Source organism: Anopheles bellator, chromosome 1, assembly GCF_943735745.2.
Source record: "Anopheles bellator chromosome 1, idAnoBellAS_SP24_06.2, whole genome shotgun sequence".
Lineage (NCBI taxonomy): Eukaryota > Metazoa > Arthropoda > Insecta > Diptera > Culicidae > Anopheles > Anopheles bellator.
This window is the reverse complement of record NC_071285.1, coordinates 21,452,968-21,475,274: the sequence shown is the minus strand read 5'-3', so window position 1 is coordinate 21,475,274 and position 22,307 is coordinate 21,452,968. Positions and strand designations below refer to the sequence as shown.

Genomic DNA, 22,307 nt, shown 5'->3' with positions numbered 1-22,307 from the left:
TGGCAGCAGTCGGCAGGTCCGGCAAGAGCGAACACCACCTGCGACCGGGGCCACGGCGGTGAACGTTAATAAGAACTGAAATGAGGGAATAAACACAATGTCATAGCGCAGTGGCTAATTTGCATCATTGCATTCACCTCCCTTTCGGACCGTTAGTACCCCCTCCCCTCCCTGCGCCCCCCTGAGATCATGGAGGCGATCTTAATTTACGCTCGGGCGCGCTCAGGTCAGAGTGTCGCCCTCTTCCCGCGCCGAGTTCCGCATTCAGCTGGACACCTGGGGATTCCCGGAGCCCGGAGCTGATCTCGCGACCCTGTATCGTCGAACGCACACCCTTGCACACCCCCGTCACGGTGTGATGTGTTGTTGGAAATGATCACCACATTTTTCCTGATCAAATGCTGCCCTCCGTCGACGACGTCACGAAAGAACTATTACCGAGCGGTGGTCGAAGGTAGTTGAAGCTTAACCTTCCGGAACGGGCCAGCTAATCGACGTCAGCTCGAGCAGCAGCTTTGTCCGTGAGGGCAACCGTCAGGCAATACTTAGTTCCGTAGCATTTAGACGTACTTTGGTTTCCTGTTGATTTGCGGATGCACACGGAAGGGACCACTCATTACTCATTTTATGGGCCGAACAAAGGGGCAAAAGCTGAAAAGTTTTTACATTGTTGTTATCTTGTTATCCACTCATTCTTGCTTCAATTTGTTTGACTTTTGGTTTCTGTAAACCATTTATTTGCTTGTTTTACCTATTCGTTGTGTTGTAGGATAGTTGAATTGTTTTATTTATTATTATTGGATCAGACCTAGGTCTCAAGTTCATGGGCTGTCCGGGTTCGAATTGCCGTCTTTCGGTTTCGAACTGTTTCGAACTGCCGTCTTTCGGTTTCGAACTTGTCTTGTGTTTTCTTATCTTTGTTTGAGGTTCTTTAAGTTCATTATTGATTTTATAAACCATTTTTATCTCCTTCGTTTGTTACTTGCCCTAACAGTTCTTTACTGCTTTTGTTATAACTTTTATACTTGATTCTATTCCAATTGCTATTATATGGTCTGATTTTTCATTTACTCTGCATGATTGTAAAGCACCTACATTTTACGCACGATGTAAGGCATTCGTCCTGGGCTCGAAATAGAGTTCCGGCCATCCGGGAGGGTGATCGAACGTTTTCGTTAGCAACAAGGAAGGGCACGACGCAACAACTTGGAATGGGCGTTAAAGTAGTGTCCCACTCGATAGCCGCATGGAACTATCACACCCCCACCCAACCCAATCGGGCCCGTTGTTTACGGACTTTAAACCCTAAATTTGCGCGATAACCGCAGCGTCATCGACTGCCGGCTCCGGTTTATCAGCGTGCGATTATCTATCGGAGGCCCTTCCGCCAGAAGGTGCAATTTATTGCTTCATTAGAACTCCGGCCACACTCCCCACGGGCCCGCCGATGATGCGCACGACGATGATGAAGAAACTGCACAGCGGAGCCACATCGTTCATTGAGGCAATAAATTGCCATTCCCGCCGCCGGAGACGCACGCAGGTTTCCCACACGTCAATTGACTGCATTGACTCTCGGGCCGACCACCGCCTCCTTCTGGGTCGATGCTGCCAAGAAGAGCGCGGGTCCGATGTCCGATGGAATCGACGGACGTCGTCCACGTCAATTTCATTCTATTAGCCCACATCCGGCAGAAGTGAGTCCCGCCGGTTGGTTGGCTGACGGTTTCAGGCTTCGGATATGCCACAAATCTTATCTCTCTTTGCAGTAGGGGCTAGGGAGTCTTATCCACACACAGCTCACGTACGGCCGACGGTGGCAGTCAGTTATCGATAACGTGGTGCCGCCTCCGTTATCGAAGTGTTATGGGCTGTTATGGGTGGACTGTCACCGAGCTGCCGTACACCGAAGTACGCCGAGCCTAAGCCACCGAGAAAGGTCGCTTCCGTGATCTACGACGGCGACCTGGTCAGCTGTTAAGTGTCCGGCACCGGTTTCCAAGTTTCATCGAAGGACTTGTCTAGCGGTATTGTGTAACTGTTGGCTACTAAGTTTGGGTCATTTCTTCGTTGCTATTCGTAGGCTCCTATAAATTCAGGCAGTGTTGTATAGCTGGTCATTCGCGCTGATAGATTGTGGACTATAAGTCATTTTTGGGATTTATGGAGCTGAGCTTACTCAGTGCTCCCAAATTGGATCATATTCAAATCGGAACATATTTTTCAACAAACCCTTTCCATGAGTACTTCCCACGGAGCGACTCTGTCACGTGGATAATCGTTCGATTGGATCAATCACCGGCCAGTGACGACGTCGTCTGACGTGTGATTATCGCGACGTCGCTCGATGCGTGTAAAGTTCGACGAACGTCAAACGGCCACTCCACTGTGTGGTTCTATTAGCTGCAAACCACAACCCGGCCCAACCTATCCGGGGCACGTACGTACAGGTCAGTTTCGTGAAACGGTGTCCCATGCACTATGTCCTACTACACTCCCCGGTAGTGGTTCCTACTACTAGCTTCCTACTACACTCCCCGGTAGTGGTGCGATGATGGACTTTGTACTTTGGAATGGTCGAACCGTGCCTGGAGATTCCGTAGTCGGCGCGGAATGACTAACTAGAACGAGCATGCTTTACCCACTACCTTCGCATCCAACTGGAGGCGCGAAAAGGAAGAAGTATCCGCAAGAGCATCCTCGCGCACCTATGAATATTAAGTGCCCGCCAACACGTACTACGGTCAGTCTGTACCTCCGGATTCACCGGTTCGTGCACTGGACCAGTGCGGAATTCGTGTGTGGAAAGTAAAATGCAATCCTCGAAATCGATGCCCGAAAACGTAGTGAAAAAACCACGGAAGTTCCGCGGGACACGATCCGCAAATTACTGCAACGTTAACGGCTGCTGACGTGTAGCACGCGGGTTTGACCTCCCCGTAGTGACACTTTACAACAATGTGTCTGGGGCTCGGGTTAGGCTCCGAGGCTCGCGACGCCGATTGGAACGAAATAACTCAATCATCGGTGTGTGCGCGCGTAAACCAAACACGCGAGCCCCCCCCCTCTCGATCGCTCTCTGTCCGTCTCTGTCCGACGCTACGGTAGGCTGCGCGGTTGACCTTGAGCCCCAAGAGCTCGAATCGGGCGGATCAATCGGATGATGGGTCGGATTGGAAATGTTGGCGTGTTGTAATTACGTGTAAAAAAGTGAGTGCGTTGTGCGCAAATCCAATATGACTCGTGGCTCCCGCAGACCCTTTCGGCTTCTGTTTCCCCAGCCCGGCCGTGTGGTGGTGGTGGTGGTAATGGCCACAGTGGTTCGTTCTTTCGAAATACGAAAACACGGAGTTCTGCTGAAGTTCACACCACCCCAAAACCCCACTTGCCAGTGTTGGTTTGTGAAGAAACAATGATCGTGGTGTTTTTTTTCCCCGCCCCGATCGATCGATCTGATCTTGAAAAACGCGTTTTGGGCGGCTCGGTGCACAATCCGGTGTGGTGGACATAACAAAGGGTTTAAATGCCTTTTCTGGACGGTGAGTTTCGTGGTAAGGCCCAAGGTCCACAATAAGATGTTGATTTGACATTCAAATTGAAGATCAAACTTGAACTTGTTCTTTTATTACTGGGCGAAGCGAGGGCGAATTTTGCTAGCCATTTATTTGCACTGCATTGAATCAGGTGGATCAGTGGTAATTAAAAAAAATTCGTTGGTTTCTAAAAACACATAACATACTGCGGTGCCACACGAACCAATAATCGGACCGCAAAAACGACATTTCGTTTACGCTTCGTGTGGCAGGTTTAAATTATAAAACCGAAATGTCAAACGTGTTTACATTCGTGTTTTTGGTCCGAGAAAACAGAAATCGAAGAGAAATAAATTTATTTCTGAATATTTTTTTCTGCTATTTTTATTTTGTTGCTGTACCATCAAATAAGAACTTACATTATTCTCTGTTTGTAAACAAAGCGTTTGCGAACGGTTTTTACGTGTCCGCTGAGGCATAAACGTTTTGAAAAACGGCAAACAATTTGGCATTCAAATCGGCCAACAATTCAAATCGTTCCAATTAATTTATTAGTTTAGTCAACTTTTAAAAATTGTAATATCGTAACCAATACATTAACAACTGACTGGAAAGGGTGAAGCTCGTCTAGCTTAAACGATGTTGAAAAATGTTTTTCATTTCCTTAAAAAAAGGCTCTTTTTTGAATAAATAATAATGCCTTCAATACTTTACTTCACTTAACAACCCATCCAATCTGTTAATTAATGTGATATTATTGTGACTAAAAATATTATGGTTAGTTAGTTTCAATGATAGAACAAAATAAAAGGACGTTAAGCTGTCCATGCCTAATCTATAGGATGATCCACCAAGTGTTTAAATTTTACAGTTCCGATTACTTGGCTTTTGAAACGTTGAAACTTCATTCGGGAAATTGTGAAGAAATGAAGGAATGGTTTATTTAATCCGTCGTTGCTTTTTAATCATTTTATTTTTTAAATTACCGTATTTAATGTTAGACTGTCCACCTTCCATGGCCAGACAAATTCTATTTCTACCATTTCATGGCCGGTCGGTCAGTGCGGAAGGTGACACAAAGATGACTTAAAAAAAGCATGATCTACAGCAATATTAAAAATGTCTGAAAGTAATCGAATGATGTCTGGGAAATTCTACGCAGTCAATTTTTTGAAAATAAGAAATTTAACGCCCTTAGTCACTTCTAAGGAATGTAAGAATACATAATGATGATTGTGAAACCTTTGTAAAAGTTACATTCATTTGTTAGTGGGCATCAGCTGGAGTTGAACTTATTGACCCATGTGATGTTCTTCCATTTTTAATTATTTGTTCAAATCTTTATTTACCCTTTCGCTGCTTCAACGGCAACTGAATTTCCTCGTCGAAAAGCGTCGAAAGTTTTACGACTCTTGTTAAGCATGTTGATGTACGCACCTGTAAGGGCCGTGGAGAAAACATCGCCAGCTTCCATTTCGGTACGGCTCCGTTAGCTCTGCGGTGTGTGGCGCGTTGTAAGAAGTGGACAAGCAACGCGGTCTTAATCGCGGTCACATCCATCAGCGAGCCGGCATCTGTCGCTAGCAGCCAGCTCATACGTTGGAATGCTGCACGGCCACTTGAAACCATCGCTCAATTGAGCCAGGCCAGGCCGATGGGCTTGGTCTAACCGCCGGAGGACCGGTGCACGGATTATGTTCTGGTCGCAGGCAGCCGACCTTGTCGAGTGCCCTTTTTTGCCGCACGATGATGTAGTTGCTCTTATGTACGATCGAATCATGAGGATCTATTTGCTGGAAGAGCTGCCATTGAAGGTCTGCCAAGGGGGTTGGGTATAAGATGGCCAGTACCTGTCCGTCGTGGCATAGGAAGCATCGTCAGCAAGAGATCTTCCAAGTGAAGAGGCCGAGAATTGCAGTAAGTGCACTTGCAATCCTCCTGCGCCCCGACGGCAGCCAACGTTCTGCTCTAGAATTGGCTCCGTTCAACAGCCTAAGCCGTGCGGGTTGACTCATTGTGAACGTTGTCGCTTAAGAAGCGGGAGCAAAACGGCAAAAGTAGGTTTCCTAAGCTCCACCGTCGCGTCTGGGCAGGGTGGCGGACGAGCAGTGCAAAAATCTCGGCCGCATGTGAGCCGATTTTAGTGGTGTGCCCTGACCCAATGAGCTCGCACGTAACTTGTTTGACGTCTTTTGAAATGTACAGTACCACCTTCTAGCCTTCGCACCCACCGCTCGCACTTCGCCAGTGGTTGAGGCGCAATATGAGCTTCAAATTGCGAAAAATTTAAACACACCAACACATAACTCTTTCTGGCACACACCTGGACCCGGGGGGGTGTTAGGTGGGACGGTGCATGCAAACGGGCGTCTGCAAGCCACCGGAACCGAACCGGAACGCGCGAGCTGCTGGTGTGCGAGTAGAGCACACCACCCCGCGGTGTTGATGATGGCCCGTGAAAGCTCAGAGCTCACTATGGGCTCCATTCGCAGGGTATTGTATGCTTTTATCAATACTTCTAATAGTTCTGATCAAATGTTAATTGATGGCGGAATGTCGTCGGTCGGTCGGTCATCTCGGAAAACGTTTGTTTGATGTCGAGTTTTGCACCCAGAAGAATGGATCTTGTTTGAAAATTTATTATACAGCTTAGCGTTGTCCGAGCTGGCATCGAAGATCGCCACTCGAAAAGATCACGGAAGAAATGGTTTAAATGATTGGTGCTCCAAAATACGAAAAGAAGATGGACCAAACTTTAAGTTACAAAAGGTTAAATTGGAGCAAAATATTCTAAACTGATAAGTTGTTTCAGAACATTTCTAACGTGCCATGCCTTTGTTCCACACATCTCTTCCAACTGTTCCCGTGTAAAAGTAATCAATTTCTGTGTTATGGTGGGCCTTCAAATGTCAGACATCCATAATGTAAAAAAAGTAAAAGTAAAATTGAAGTAAAACAAAATGTAAACTTTGGAATAGGTGTTATCGCTACGTTGATCGCTCCGTGGCTTGGCGAAGTGGCGAAAACGTTTTACAAACGAACGAAACGTTCTTGAGTGTTGATTGTTGAAAACAAACTCACGCCTTTCGTCGCCTTTCGTTTTGCGATCCCTTAGCGACGACCCACAGTCGCCGACCCCCTCAGAGTCGGGACTGTCTTACTTAAGTTTTACTTGCCATTGGAAATCTTCGCGGGGATTCAACGCTCCGGGTCCCTGAACGAAAACTGGAATGAAGTTAAATTAAATAAAAATTAGAATTAGAATTAAATTAAGTTACAATTGATTTAGTATGTAAAAAGCGGCGAAATTCGAAAGTCTCTATAATACAACAAACAATCCAACCAACTGCAACACAATTCAACGAGAATCGGGCAAGGCCACCGCGCTGACTCTCGTTTGCACCAACTTCACCAACGGGTTTTCTGTCCATCGGTTTAACCGTGGTGCGGCGCGTCATCTGCCCTCCCTTGATCACCTCTCGACGTGGCCGTCGACGATGACACCATCGTCCTCTGGGGCTTGGTTGCGGATTTGCGCGGATGTGAATCCCGGTGGAAGTAATGCGTGATGACTTCCCGGCTGCGCGCTTTTCGGAGAACGTCGGAGCGCGATGCTGCTGGCCAAGGGCCAACGGGCCCATCGTCCCCGCGTGGCCCGGTGGCCGAATGACGTCAAACGGAACCCGCGTGTGTGCAGCGCTTCTCGGTTGTAATCCGCATGTTGCCATGTAGCTGAAGTGACACGTATGCAAAAGCCGCTTATAGACCAGTACCTCCCCGTGTCGCATAAGTTCGGAGATGTTAGATCGGACGAAAACAAACACTTGCCATGTTGCCGTGGACTTTTCCGTGTTGCTCCGCTCTCTTTCTCTCCACTCTCCGTGCCGTTGCTTGTTTGCTGGGTCGTGTATTTTCTAGACGGGAACTTTGTGGCGCAATTTAGCGTATGCTGTTTACGGTGATTTGTCGTGTGATATGTTCGTTTTCACTACAACTTTATTTAATCAGCGCTGAGTTTTGTGCTTTGGGATTTGGTTTTGAACCATGGCCACTGCTGGATTTTATTTCCGGCAAGTTAGTTTTTAAATTCCGTAGGACGTAAGTTTGAAAGCTCAGGAAAGCTCAAGTAAGTTTGCGATTTGTATAATCATTGAGCAACAAGATTGTAGTGAAAATTAGATGCCTTTTGTGAAACCTGTACAAAATGTTGTTTAAACCCCTAGTACACACCAGTTTGGGTGGTACAAAATATTTTAAAAAAAATTTAATATGAGTTGTTGTGGTGAAAGAATCACAGCATCTATATATTGTTCAATCAATCAAATCTTCAAGTTCGTGTTTCAATCCGTGTCATTTGGTTTCTAGGAAAATATAAATGTGTTTCACTATAAGTGTCCGAGTTTGTGCTGCTGTAAGTCTTAAATTTTATTGTCTCTCGCAAAACTGTAGCGTGAGCGTTACTTGATCTCAACCACAATTAATGCCTCTGATGCCTCTGATCGTTCAGATCAGAGCGATTACGATAGTATTATTTATTGCACCACAATTTCAATTATAAATCAACTCAACTCCACTTGCCCATGATTCCTGTCCTCGCTCCAGTTCCGGTTCCGTCTGTACCGCGGGCTTCCCGAGAGGATTCACAGAGTTGTCGGGTGTCGCACGTGGTGACGATATATTTGCGCCATCATGGTTCGCGGTTTGTACCAAGAAGCAGTTGATCAGCGAGTGTGATTAACCATCGACCGTGATTTCATTCGCCGATTTCTCCGACAGTCTCCACGCCTGTCTCGTGTCGACCTCGTGGGAAATACCTTTCTACCGAGGCGGCTTATCCAGTTTCCGGTTGCGAAGCCGGGACAGTGATTTAAATTTTTCCACTCCACGCACAATAAATTTCCATTCGATGGCCCAGTGTCGATGGTGGGTGAAAAAGCTATCGCCGATCCGCCGAGACCGACCGACCGACTTATCCAACCCGCCCCCACGACGACTGACGACGTGCTCGATGGAGATCGACGTCTTCCGATAAACTTCGGCTCTTGTCAACGTGGTGCGTGGGATTCGAATAATCCAATCGAAACACGCGTCCGCGGAAATGGGATTTTCCCATTTACGATGGCTGGAAAAACGACTCAACGAGTGCACACCTTATCGTGAAGCAAAAGGGTATCACAAGTTGTTGGAAGTTTTGGCACAATTTCATCCGTTTTTTGGGATTAGCACTAAGGAAGCCGATAAAAAATAGAAAAGGTGAAACAAGAACTTTAGCACGAGAAGCAAAACTTTAAATCAAGTTCAGCACGACGGCAAGGTTTCTCCGAATACCTGATTGATTCTGGGTTCGCCCAAAGTTGTCACTAGCAGTCTGAAGTGAGTCTGAGGCTGATAAGGTTCGAGTGGCGTTTCGAGTGCAGCAAAATGGAAAACGATTCGAATCTGAGAAGTGTTCATGGCGTTTTAGAGCCCGGACACCTTTGGGGCTTTTGTACGTCGAAGGTCAAGTAGAAGGTAAATAAATTCACTTGGTCCATTAACTTCACAATTGAAGGAAAAAGCCGTGCCCCAGTAAGTGGTAAGGTTTATTTTTGAAAACAAATTTTCAATGATCTTTTTTTATAAAAATAGATTACTTTTTAAAACATGTGTATATCCACCTCGAACTCGTGCGATATTTGCCTTGTGAAGCGATAGTCTTGCGCCTTGAGTGCTTTGGCCCTCTTATTTCTTTTCTGGGACCATTCCCTTTCATTCCACAGCCCACATCCCGAGCCAGAACTAAAGCCTATGAACCAGAAAGTGTCGCAAGGCACAGCTCACGGTCCAAAGCCCGAACCCGTCTCAATGAAAAATCTCTCAATTTATTTTTATATAGTCATATTAGTAATGTTCAACGGGGCCAAATTCTTCTTTCTCGATCGCGTCAGAATTCTCCTCTGCAGAATTGCACCATGGAAGCAACAACCTCATCACCCCATTTTGCCAGTGCCAGTTGTATAGTTAATAAGTTACTCAATTTAGTGTTTTATTGCCTAACTTTTATATTATGGCGTGATTTAAAACTGTGTGAACCCTTATCCATTTGTTCTATAACAATAACGTTTTTGACGGCGACATCAAACAATAGCGAGCAAATAGTGCGACTCATATGCTGCTCCATATCTTATTGATCTTCGGAATAGTTTATTTAACTATACTTAGTACACGTTTACTTAGTTCCCGTTGATCCCCATCCCATTTTTTGGGTGCTCTTGCAAATGAAAAATTTAACACATTTTACCATAGTGTGACCGTCAGGTTGAATGCTAAACGGATGCCGTATAGGATATCCTTTTTTGGCATTTTCCACCGATGGCCCACTTCAAAAGTCTTCAAGTTTTTCTCTTTCCAAACTTTAGCATCTCGCTTAACCACTGTGCCTGCTGATGGCGCACTTCCTTTTGACGAACGATAAACACGGAAGGATGGTAGATGCAAAAAAATAGTTGTTATGTCACCATCGTGTTTGTATTCGCCGCGGTAGGTGTTTTATGTGGAAAAAAATGCTAATTACAATTATGCCCAGGAACCCAGCCTTTTTTTGATGTTATGCCTATCATTGCCACTCGAATTAAAACCAAACGAGGTTCCGAGGATCGCTTACAGCAGCTGGTTTGCTTCACCATCATTTTTGCTCATTTTAATTATTCAACCAACTTGCCCCTTAATGGCTGCAGACCTAAAACTGGGATAAAAATTGTGTTTCACATTAACAAGTTAACATACCATTCAACGAAGCGGCCGCGCTGCCTTAAACGGGCTCCACTCAGTGCGTCCGAAACCAGTCCATGGTCAGCAGCGAGCTGTCAATCGCAGGTCGAAAGTGAAAATTGTATTACGCCCATTAATTTTCGGCCGCATCCCTATTCATAGTGCGAATTTACAATACCCAAAAGGCCAACCACTGGATCCTGTGAGACGAAAGAAGAAAAAAAAAATTGGAGACAATTGAACATCTTTCCGCTCCACCGACATGCCATCCCGATGGCCAACGCCACGATGGCCATGGCGCTTTCTTCGTGCGTTTTATTTTCTTACATTCAGGGTTAGCCTTGCATGACTCAAACAAGATGTAACTCCACCGGCAACCTACACGAACTCTGGCCGCTCTAATTGAATCATGGGGAGCGTGTTTTGTTGTTGAGTTGCGCAACGCAAAACGGCAAAAAGGTTGAATCGGCCATCGCTTTTTTCTATACGCCATCACGACGAGCCGCGGCCGGTGGGATTTCCTTACCAAATTATTCCACCATACGCCCGTCGCCGCCCCGCTGAGCGAGTGCGCCGAGCCTCGGGGTGCTACCTCGGACTATTAGTAGCCCAACCTCGGCCTAGGCTCACATAGCGAAGCACCGACAGTCGGGCGATGTGATTATCCTACGTGCACCGGGCACCGTGTCCGCTAGAGGTTAGATGCTTTTAGATAACCGGTGCACTTAACTACTGTTTTTTTCTCTTGCATCTCAATTTGCGCCTTTATCTTGGTGGGACCTTTTTATGGCCTAAAATGAATCAATATCAAGCTCAACTCAGGGTGAGCCATTTTTATTTGCTTGCCCGGGGTTGACATTGAAGGACATTTTGTGGCGCAATGGCGAAGAAAATAATAATGGCACATTGCGAGGGACGAAAGAAACAAACAAAAAATGGAGGTTCGTAGTCGGAACGGAGCGGTGGTGAAGCCCATTTGTCATTAGTACCCTCCATACATTCTGTCGTCCGATGTCGACGAATGCTGACAGATGAGTTGAGATGAGATGAGGTGTACGAGGTCCTCATTTATCTATCTGGAATTCTGAGTAAATGTAGGTGGTTTGCAAACACAGCATAGTAAAGTCAACAAAGTCAAGACGATCCTCAACAACAATAAAATTAACAAGTAAATGCATATGAAGATAAACATGAAACAAGAATACGAGTTCGTATCTATAATAAACGAATTGTTCAAAGCTAAACCAGAAACCACTTTTAAAGGGATTATTGAAACGTTATCTAAACTTTTGTTCGAAACTCGATGTAGAAAGCTACAAATCAATGCTACCTACAAAGTTACAAATACAGATAATTACGAAATAAGTAAATAAAATAATAACAAAAATGAAAAAAGGATATAAATTGATTAAAATAGAACTAAAACTCAAACAAATCTGTTTAAATCAAATTCAAAAGCAATGACTATAAAGGGACCACAAAAACGGTTTAAAACGCCCAAACTGGGCAATATAAGCTACTTTACATTGAACTGTAAATCGTATGGAAACAAATAAATTCGCTATTTGTAACATACTGGCAACAACCGAAGATCCGAAGGCTCCGTTTGCCGGTCCGGTCGTAGATTTCCCGAAATGACGAAATTAGCTGTCCCCTTTCAAAGGAGCAACCAAGTTGGCTTCCCACGTGCACCTTCCCTCGGAAGGTCTGGGATGATTTATTTTTCGCTTTGAAAAGCCCGGCGTCCTGTGAGAAATTGGCGGGCGGCGCAAAGCAAAACACGTGCCAAGGTGGCGAGATGCTCTGGAAGAGAGATGAAGCGATCCCCGGTCTCGGTGAGTGAGGTGACCAGAGTAATCTTCCGCGCACTAAATTAATAACGCCCGCCCGTGATTGGAGCGAAAGGCCCGTGCAGTGGGGGATGACCTGCGGTGGGGGACGTTGCTCATTGTAATCTACACCTTGTCCTTGGCAACGCCCGGCAACCGGACTCGGTTCAAGAAGTCAAGTCATCAGCGTTGGCTCCTTCTCGATGAACTCCTTGCAAACACGTGGCCTGCCCTGGCCCTGACGGAGGGGTGGCTGTGGGTGGCACGTGGTAGGATGGTTTCGGGAAGGCTAGGGGATGTGTAATTGTACTCTAGCGATCCGGGGCCGACCGAACGCTCATAACTGTCGATGACGTTTCGACGAGTCCGGGTGGTTGGAGCCGGGAGGGGAGCCAGGTGGAGAGGCACAGAGGGGCAAAGGTTAAGGTGAACCATAGCGGCGGTGGCCAAGCAACCGGCCGGCGATCAGGGCCATCCGACTGCCCGAGCGACCGCGCCGGGTTCGATTTTGCATTCTCGTTTATGATTCCACTTTTCTTCTCCTCTCTCTCTCTCTCTCTCTCTCTCTCTCTCTCTCTCTCTCTCTCTCTCTTTCTCTCTGACTTGGTCCTTTTTTCTTTCTCTCTGTCGTGTAATCCCTTTTGCACTTTTTGTTCAGTCGGCCGACCTTTGACCAACGCCCTTTCGGTTCGTTCGCAAGCTGCACTTGGACACGGTGTTTCGATCATCCGAAGGGGCGTGACACGTTGGGCGGTCAAGTGAGTGACCATCGGGGCGCTTTTGACCGTGACACTTGGGATTCAAGACGAACGGACACACACAAGCACACAGCGCTGTGCCGGCCGATGTCACGGATGCAGTGCTGTAAATTATGATCAAATCAATGCCGGCCCAGTGCGCGACGTCTTACGTACTTCAAGGACGAACGGCCAAGTGTGAGGCGAGAGTGTCCACAATAAGATCCGCGTTGATGATGTCCTCTCTCTGCGATGGCCTTCAACCGTACTAGACACCTCTCCTTGAAAGCCTTCGTCTTAATTTTTTGAGTTAAACTCTACTCCGTATTGATGAGCATTAAAGTTTCTGTTTCCTGCTTAGGATTCGAACTGTGGTCGGCGGCATGCCAGTCCCGCAACGGATTCCGCTACTCCATCGGTGTCGCAAAAATCGATACAAACCGTATTATAAAACACAACGTCAAGGCGTGAGTGAGTCAATAAAATAATTGATTGTTCAACACTGCTGCTGCCGGTGCTAAATTCTGCACGTTTTTGCCGTTTCCCCGAGGGTAAATAAATGCCGCTGGACGACATTGTTAATTCGCAAGACTTCGACAGCGAAACACTTTGTCCGACGGCGACGACGATGACTCGGTTCCATTCATTTTGCCACCTTCCTCCGAATATGGAATCGGGCGCGATCTCAGGATTACTGTTTACACATGATTCACAGATTAATTAAACTCTATCTGGGCGGAACGATCGCTCATCAAGAGTCCGGTAGATGCGCTGTGGCAAAACGATGGGAAACGCCAGTCAGGGGCGCGAATACGCGCGCGAACGGACATAAATTCCAATTATGCAACCCCAGCTTTTAATTAAAATGCCCACCGCCCTACGCCGAGTGACCCCGCCAGTTGAAGTTCGTCGAAAAGAGTTCGTCGCTACCGCGAGGCAGCGGACGAAAGTGATCCTCCGTCCGTCCGCCACGATGATGCGAAACGATGATCTCGGGCTCGGACCTAGGCCCGCTGGGAACAGTTTTCATTATCTGTCGATTTTCTAGAACAAACACGCCGAGGCCTAAGGCTGGTGCCCATGCCCCTGCATATGCATATTTATGAGCCTCGCTGTCTGTCGGTGGCCAGTGGTTTCGTGAGCTCTGTAATTGGTTTGCAGCCGCGGTATAGAGTGGAACCCGCGCCATGGACTTCCGGCATTACCGATTTTGCACGCCCGATAATTCACCTTTCACCTTGCACTGCCTCCGCTCAGCGCGTTTCAGGGTCACCGTTCCCCGGCAATTATCTCGATAAGATCTTGGCTTATCATCTCAGTTTTTCTCCTGTTTCACTGCCCTGCATTGATTGAGCGACCGAGCGTTTGCCAGCCCTGTTCCGTGTATCTAATCCAACTGTTTTCTCTGTACACTCTCCCTGCACAGGTCATGCCAGCTTTGCGTCTGTTTGGCCGGAAATGGTTAGCCGCCTCGGACGACCTCGTGTTTCCGTGCGTGTTCGAAATCTGCTTCCGCATCGTGTGGTAAGACTCGGGGAGACTCTGGGAGTCTCTCGGGGGGAGATTTCTCTAATATTTTCTTGCTCTCTCCCATCTCTCTCGGCAGGCTCGGGCTAATATCATGCGTAACGTCCACCTACTGGAGCGTGACCGAGGAGTGCGGTGAGGACGCACTCCCGGTACGGATCTATCTCGTAGGGACCATAGTGTTAATTAGTGTAAATATAGTTCTACTCGTGCTCTTAGTCAACCGCAGCGCCCAGGGCAGCATCACCGAGGTGCACAAGCGCCGCCTGGTCGTCCCGCTGCTGGTGATAAAGTAAGTGTGATGGAGTACCAGATTTATATATTGATCAATGGTTTTCACCCGCCATTCCGATGTTTTCCCACAGAATACTGTTAATTCTCCCGGAAACGGGACTGAACGTGCTCGGCACCATGTGGGCGTTTTGCGGCACGTTCGACTGTAGGAGTAGTGATAAAGTATCGAGAACTGTGATTGAAGGTAGGTGATTTCAGGGCTTTTATTAACCATAAGACGTCATAGCTGAGCAATTAACAAGTGGGCTATAGTTTTAGCTAAAGTGAAGTCCATAAATCTATCAAAAGAGCAAAAGACATCTATTCAAAATTGAGCTAATGATACAACCTAAACGCCACTCGTTCCGCGTAAGTTGTTTCGGCGTTTTTGTCTAGTTTGAAAAACCTAGACCAAATAAAAGCAAATTCTGGTCATGGTCAACGCGTAGTGTTTCAAGATCTATTCTATGTCTTGTTGGTAATCAAACGCCATCTTTTATTACGTTAAGATTTTGGCCTAGCTGAAAACAAGAAAAAAAAGTTATATGTTTTTGTTCGTTTCCGCAGTATCGTTCTTTGAAGGTTGATTCCGTTTCATTTCGGCATTTAAATCTTTTGGATCATAATCAATGTGTATCGCTCAAAAAAATTACCCTTTCTGGAAGTCAATCAATAGCATCCCAATTGTACAAAAAAACTACAAAATTACTGAAAACCTTGCCTTAGTTCCTGCAATAAATAAAATGACACCCCATATTTTTTAGATGAAAAAGTAAAGGACAAAACGATAAAATTTTAGATGTTTTGGCATTAAACAAAAAGGCGAAAGGTCACTCCAATAGTATACACGAATCTGAAACTAACGTGACGTAAATGCAAAGCGATTGCCGTGCAGTTAGCAAAGAAATGGTTTAATTACGAGGGTTCAGAAAAGTTCAGCGAGTCACTTCACGTCATATTCTTAGTAAAAAAAGGGGCCCCGTAATAACTCAATTATGAGTACCTTGCGTTCGGTCGCGTCCTGGGTAGGAATGTGTAAATAACGCCACGGGGTTTCCCGTTTCTATAACAAGAAGCAACCCGTTTTCCGTCTTCCAAACTCCGTTGAATCATTGCGACTGACGTGCGTCTGGGGCGAAAGAGCACACGAAAGTCTTAATTGTGGCCATAATTCATTGTGTCCGGGCATTATTTTAAACATTTGCCATTAAACTGTTAAATGCGTCTCCAAGCGAAGCGGTTTTGTACTTTACGTAGCGCCCACGTAGAGCTATAAAATTTCTTTCATTCAATGTCTGCTTCATCTTAACGTCTCTCTCTCTCTTACGTCACCGAGGGGCAATGTAGCACCGTACCCATTAACCTGTAAGGAATTAGCTCAATACGATTAAAAAACCGCAGGGGGTCCTGTTTAGTGGGCCGAAAAAACCATGTTACCGTTTTTTTCTCTTTGCTTACAGCTATCGTACTTTTCAACTGGGTAGTGTTTGCGTTGATCATCTTCGGCCTCGCGATCGTCTTCGATCCGCTCGGTTCGGCCAAGTACAAGAACGGGCGTGACACGAACGACAACGGTCCCACCGAGTCCGCCATCCACCGGAAAGTCTCGAAGCTGTGGTTCCGGCGGTTCCGGTGGGCGTTCTGCTGCCTGCGACGGGACGAGTTCGGCCACGAGGCGTTCACGCAGGTGGCCAGCCTGCTGAGTGCCCTGTTCCGAGGGACCGATCTCGTGCCGTCCGACATCGTGGCCGGCTGCGTACTGTTGCGGGTGCGCCAGAAGCGGGAGACGCGCGAGATGCGCCGAATCCGGATGCTGAACGACGACGGGCCACGCTACTCGACCGACATTACGCGCGTCTTCGCCACGTCACCCGCCTGGATGACGATCAAGAACGCGCGCCACTTTCTGCGCTTCGCCCTGGCCGCGTACGGCTGGCCGATGGTGTGCTATCTGAACTGTTGCACCGGACCGTATCGGTTAATACCGAAAATGACGTGCTGCGCTTGCTTCCGGTAAGAAACTCCCCGGTGGAACCCCAGTGGAATTCGCCGATGCGGCCACTTTATTGCGAGTGGCCAACAGTTGAAAATTATTTTAGAAATTCTACTGATGGATAAACGGATTTTCTTAATTTACTAATTAGTCGCCAACGGTTCAAATCTTGGCTGAAAGTTAATGCTATCAGCGCCACCTATTGACCATAGCCTCCGTGCTACTAATAAAGTAATTTAACTCTGTAACTAATCGAGCGATTGTTTATACATTTTCAGGCGAAAACCACAGATCATAATCGACGATAACTGCTGCCTGTGTCATCTGGCCGGCGTCCGCTACACATCCCGGCTCCGAAGTGAGGACGTTCTGCACGCTTCGTTCAAAAATCATGTATTTGAGGTTAGTTACGCTTCACTCGCTCGCCCGTCCACTACAACTACTGCTCCTCCGAGCTGCGCTCTACACCGAGGAACTTTGAATTACGTGACTTCATCTTGTCCAGCTGCTCCCTGGTGGGTGGATCATCGCGCAAGGCTTGCTCATCGGCATCTGTGAAGAATCCGATCGAACTCGAGTCACTACTTTTAAGTGGCCACTGGAAAATGTCTACCTTCAATGCTTTCTTCCTCCGGGCTGACCACCACGAGTTTGTTACCGTACACTTTCTCCAAGTTTGCTTCCTGTTCGTCACATTGCACCGGAGAAGCGGCCGCGACCAGCGACACACCGAACACAACCAGCACTGCAAACGCAACCTTCATTCTGAGGACGATTCTTACCTTGTCCGTAACGAAACTGGCAACTGGTTCGAGTCGGTTGGCCGATGGCGGTTTTATAGCTCGCCGGAAGCTAGGGAAGGGTGGCACAAGCGCGTGTGCCACTGTCGTGATAACACGAAACCTGTTCCGGCGTGTTGCTGGGCAGGGTTGCAAAGAATGTCAACTTTGCGGGTTGCGCTTTGGAGCTTATCGGCTTTGGGGTTCAGGGTGAGCTTCGTAAACCCTTCGCTCAGCGCACCCGGTTGGCTGGCTGGCTATCCGTTTCGAGTACTCCGTTGGAATATTGTTTGACAGTTTGGGGCTAGCGGAGTTTATGTTTTATTTGATTAGTGCGGCAATTAGTGCGCGCCAACCGTAATCGAGCTAACGGTTTCAGACCTCCTAGGCCGAAACTTTGGGTGCATGATTCAGCCTAACAATGCGATGCTATTTGTTTCATTAGCTAAAATTTAATTCAAAGTTCACATTTACTTCATCTTAACGATATTAACATTTGATAGTGTGTTAAGATGGACATCAAGAACTTCGCATGGAAGGATATTACTTTATACTTTCACAAACCTCTACTCACAAGCGAAAATTTGAAAAAGAAGTAACTAAGGAACTGGCGTTCCGGTTGTTTGTATCGGTGGTGGCGGTGTTGTAGTAATAATCGGACCTTCCCCGGTCGGCCGCCCACCTCCCGACGGTTTGTTCATGAAATTGTAGTGAAAGTACGCCTCGTTGTTTTTGCTGACCGTGCTCTGGTGGCGACCCATGAACGAGAACTTTTCCAAAAACGTAACCCAATTGAAGTCCCGTTTCGCACGCCGATGGTTCACCGGAAGCGAAAACGATGGCTCTCGAAAGAACCGTGACTGCACCGACGGCCGTTCCGGGAGCGCGTCCAGAGGATCAAAGCGAATGGTTGGTGTGGCTGCGTTTTCGGAGCGATTGCATCTCAGCTGACCATCGTCAGCCATCAAATGGGTGCTTGTGATCGAACACTCGTAGTGGACGCACTGACTGGGGGTTGGGCCTTCCTGTATTCCGTTCACTTCCGGTACCATAACGCAAACGCTGTAGGTTAGGTGATACTCCAGGCCGTCGCGTGTATGGCGCGCGTAGCACGAGTAGGAACTGTTGCTGTACCGTTTCCCGGTCATTACAATACCTTTGAAAAATTGAATTTTCTACATTGTTGAGGCTATTCGGTTAAACGCAGTGGCACTTACTGTCCGCTTTGATGTGTGGCAGAACGCAGCCGACGATTGTTCCGCAGTAGAAGAGGGCAACCAGATTGGGAACCATTTCGGGATCGGCGTTACGGTGATCACCTAGAGCACCAGACCAGAACAGTTCCTTATATACAGGAGCGCTAGCCAATGGCGGAATGTTGATTGAAAATTCTATAGGCTCATTTAAGCTTTGTTGCTAATTGTGGTTTGCTTCCTCTTACTTCCAGTTACCATTCTGCATCATGGCGGATCACAGCACGAAAAGCATCGTCATCGCGATCCGCGGTAGTCTGTCGATGCGCGACGTGTTCACCGATCTCGTGGCAAACGCCGAGCGCTTCGAGGCTCCTGGGATGCCGCCCGATTCGTCCGCGCACCGGGGCATGGTTGCCGGTGTCGACTGTATGCTGAAACGACTGCGGGAAGGCAACATCCTCGAGCGCATCCTGGCGACTTACCCCGAGTACACGCTCGTCCTGACCGGGCACAGTCTCGGGGCGGGCGTTTCGATCCTGCTGGCGGCCAAACTACGTAGCCGCTATCCGGACCTGCGGGTATACGCGTTTGCGACACCGGCCGGACTGCTGAGCCGTGAGGCGGCCCAGTGCACGGAAAGCTTCGCCTTCACCATCGGCGTCGGGGACGATTTCGTGATGCGGCTCGGTGTGGATTCGATCGAAAACCTGCGCACCAGCGTGATCGAAACGATTAGGGCTTGCAAGCTACCGAAGGTGAGGCCCGGAAACCCACAAAAAAACGGGGTACTGAAAACCAATCTCTCACTGTTCAAATCTGCAGTGGCGCATCATGCTGAACGGGTTCGGGTACGCACTGTTCGGTGTACCGTCGCGAGACCTGGAGACGACCTGGCACGATGTGACGGAAATCACGAAGAAGGCCGCCCAAAGTCCGCTGCTCCCTTCGGAAGAGCGCCCCATACAAACTGTGGCCACGGCGGTAGGTGGCTTTCTCAATTTAATTGTCGTTTATTATCATTAGACCGGGCAAAGCCGTTTAGGGCACTGACACCAAAGAATCCGATAAATCGGTGCAGCGAGACGGATGATCTACGAACGAGCCAAACTTGAACTCAATTTCCTTCCCTCGTTCACAGGAGGGTGGCCTGCTGTCCAGTGAAATCTCCCTGCGCCGGTTTGCGAAAACGCGGCTCTATACCGGCGGTCGGATACTGCACATTGTGCGACGGAAGAAAACGGAGCTAGAAAAGTGAGCCCGTCTTGAAATTAATTCCTATCTTAAATCTTTAGCGTGTTCCTTAACTTAACAAATTGTGGCTTTCTGTTTTAGAAAATCAAACAGCGGTGGCCCAACTTACGAGATGCGCTGGGCAACGGCCGAAGACTTCACCGAGCTGAAGGTAATGCCGCGCATGCTGCTCGACCATCTGCCCGATAACGTCTTCAAAACGCTCACCACCATCCTGGAGGACCAGAAAACGCACAATGGTTCGGTTCTTTCGTTGCAGGAAATTTAAAGTGCAATTCCGGCACGTGTATGATATCATTGTAAGTCGAGATTTAAGCTTAACTTGACCCTGACCTACACAAAAACTACAAACCTCGAAGCAAACCACCGGCCAACCATACTAACCATGATATAAAGTGCCTTATACGTAGCTGAGATGTATCTTGCCTAGGAAATCGTTGTCGGCGGGCCTTGAGAAGGCACGGGACGAGGATGCTTCCACTATTTTTTTCTATTCCTTCGCCGATGCACCATGACACAAGTGTGATCGGTTCGGCATGGGGTTCGCGCTTTTTTTCATTCGCTGACCAACACCAAATTGATGTCGGCATTCAGGATGTTCCTAAGATGATATTACTGTGTGAGTTCCCATGTCCCGTCCTGAGCGAAACTAGTTATAAGGAGCAAACAGAAGACAGCACCAGCTACTGAATCATTCCAGAGTAGCCCCGGAGTTTCACTTCGGTAGCCCTGACTCCGCGGCTAACCACTAAACATTCCACGGTTTATGTATTATATTACCTTAATTCTTTATTCCGCTACTGTGGTATTGATTTGTGATTTTAAGAAGAAAAAAGATGGCAACGATCGGATGCAGAGACGCCCGGCATCGGAACACGATGCCGCTAGCATAGATTATTTGTGTAAATTTGCAGCGCACCGAATCGCTCGTCGAAACACTCAAAAGTAACGTAGTAACCCATCGCGTCATAGGTGTTCTGGTATTTTCGTTGGGTTGTGATGAAAAGCAGCAGGCGATGAAACCAAATTGCGTTTACAAAGCACCGGAAGTCGTGTGTGCGAAAGGAAAAATGGTATTTATTAACTTATAAAGTTTACTATTTTCTGTTTTTCGACCAATGTCACATCCCAAAAGAAAGAAAAAGTAGAACGAAGGATAAAGGCTAAATTTTAAAATGTACCGAGCTGTGTTTAGATTAATCGATTTTCGAAACAATTTCGATAGTTTTAAGAGGAACTAAAACAGAATCACGCGAGTCTAAAAGTGTGAGGCGAGTTCGCGGTTGATGGAATAAAAATGGTACGACCGTTGTAGATTTTTTTCTATTTAAAACCAATTACGTCTTCTCTGATACCATTGAACGAAAACAAGTTCTCCGAATTGATGCTTCACACTTATTTGGTCGATTTATATTTCACTGCATAGTGCACTTACATTGCCACTGCGAATCCGCATCTAATTCCCGCCACTGTTTTGGCCTCCCTGTCCATTGCCTTGTCCCTGGCCGTTCGGAGGTCCACGTTGGCCACCCTGTCCACCTTGGCCACCACCTTGGCCACCACCTCGTCCATTGCCATCCTGTCCCTGCTGAGCGGCACGGCGTTCACGTACTCCTTCGAAACCCGGCGCAGCCCTTCGCATGCGGAATCCTTCCAACTCGCCGAACATCTGATCGACTGGTTTAATGCCCAACGACTCCGCTCCATCGATCGACATCACCTTTTCGTCCGGTTTCTTCGGATCCGCTGCGGCATAGCTCTGTTTAGAAGTGAATCCAGTTGTACGGAATTATAAACATTATTTGCTATACGAGTTTTTCGTTACTTACCATCAGCAGTAAACTAGCGGCCAAGGCGAGGATGAAGGTGTTTACGATAACGGCCATATTACAGTTCTGAGCTGGTAAACGCTTGCAGTTGCACTTCAACACTGTATGCTGCTCGTAATCGCTTTGCCGTCATTTTATACTGCAACCCGACAGCGGGAGCAGGCCCACTGAAGATCGGTATCAATCTTTTGGGGTGTAAAAAGATGACAATGACAAATGTTTTACTTCCTGCTCAACACGAGTCCACGGTTAGTCGTAAAAAGTGGGGAAAAGGGTGAACAATCTCGTGGTCTACTCCGTAATGAACCTGTTCACCGGCGGAAATGATGCACCGTTATTTGCATCGCGATCAGCGGAACCCGCGCACTCGCCATTATTATTGTGTTACGATGCGCGTTGGGGTTTCACGCGATCGATCACCATCACCAAATCACCATCGATAATTGTGTAATGTTCATAAATTAAAACTTAAGAATAAGAGGGAACGTTTAACAATGTAAATGACAAAATCAGGTAAAAATAAACTTTCGATATCGAAACGCAGTATGGGAAAACTTCAACGTTAGATCAAGCGGCAAACCTTTAACTCTGACCACTTTCGTCGACCTAT

General features: G+C 47.3%; 3 protein-coding genes across 3 annotated transcripts in view; 1 reads left to right on the top strand and 2 right to left on the bottom strand.

Annotated features, from left to right (window-relative positions):
• The window catches only part of LOC131206583 (diacylglycerol lipase-beta-like), a 31,918-nt gene extending 10,726 nt beyond the window's left edge, over nt 1-21,192 (top strand). The window contains exons 4-12 of the mRNA XM_058199190.1: nt 14,276-14,373; nt 14,456-14,668; nt 14,742-14,854; nt 16,110-16,662; nt 16,921-17,044; nt 18,869-19,372; nt 19,440-19,598; nt 19,756-19,868; nt 19,950-21,192. Coding sequence (XP_058055173.1) covers nt 14,279-14,373; nt 14,456-14,668; nt 14,742-14,854; nt 16,110-16,662; nt 16,921-17,044; nt 18,869-19,372; nt 19,440-19,598; nt 19,756-19,868; nt 19,950-20,136 — 2,061 coding nt within the window. The 5' untranslated portion in view covers nt 14,276-14,278 and the 3' untranslated portion in view covers nt 20,137-21,192. The remainder of the gene's footprint in view (nt 1-14,275; nt 14,374-14,455; nt 14,669-14,741; nt 14,855-16,109; nt 16,663-16,920; nt 17,045-18,868; nt 19,373-19,439; nt 19,599-19,755; nt 19,869-19,949) is intronic.
• LOC131206584 (uncharacterized) lies at nt 17,808-18,727 on the bottom strand. The gene is made up of 2 exons (XM_058199191.1): nt 18,639-18,727; nt 17,808-18,577 (listed from the first exon to the last, which is right to left on the bottom strand). Exons 1-2 carry the CDS (start codon nt 18,712-18,714, stop codon nt 18,021-18,023), a joined length of 633 nt encoding a protein of 210 aa, XP_058055174.1. The 5' UTR covers nt 18,715-18,727; the 3' UTR covers nt 17,808-18,020.
• On the bottom strand, nt 20,932-21,754 carry LOC131215207 (rRNA 2'-O-methyltransferase fibrillarin-like). Its single transcript, XM_058209595.1, has 2 exons — nt 21,698-21,754; nt 20,932-21,627 (listed from the first exon to the last, which is right to left on the bottom strand). The coding sequence occupies exons 1-2, from the start codon at nt 21,752-21,754 to the stop codon at nt 21,325-21,327; spliced, it is 360 nt and encodes a 119-aa protein (XP_058065578.1). The 3' UTR covers nt 20,932-21,324.
• Between the last annotated feature and the right edge of the window lie 553 nt (nt 21,755-22,307).

Excerpts from the sequence above, each read along its gene's own strand:
- LOC131206584 (XM_058199191.1), bottom strand. The coding sequence starts at position 18,714 with ATGGTTCCCAATCTGGTTGCCCTCTTCTACTGCGGAACAATCGTCGGC. Across the intron at positions 18,578-18,638 it reads GCCACACATCAAAGCGGACA|GTATTGTAATGACCGGGAAA; the intron begins GTAAGTGCCACT and ends AATTTTTCAAAG.
- LOC131215207 (XM_058209595.1), bottom strand. The coding sequence starts at position 21,754 with ATGGCCGTTATCGTAAACACCTTCATCCTCGCCTTGGCCGCTAGTTTA. Across the intron at positions 21,628-21,697 it reads CCGCTAGTTTACTGCTGATG|AGCTATGCCGCAGCGGATCC; the intron begins GTAAGTAACGAA and ends ACTTCTAAACAG.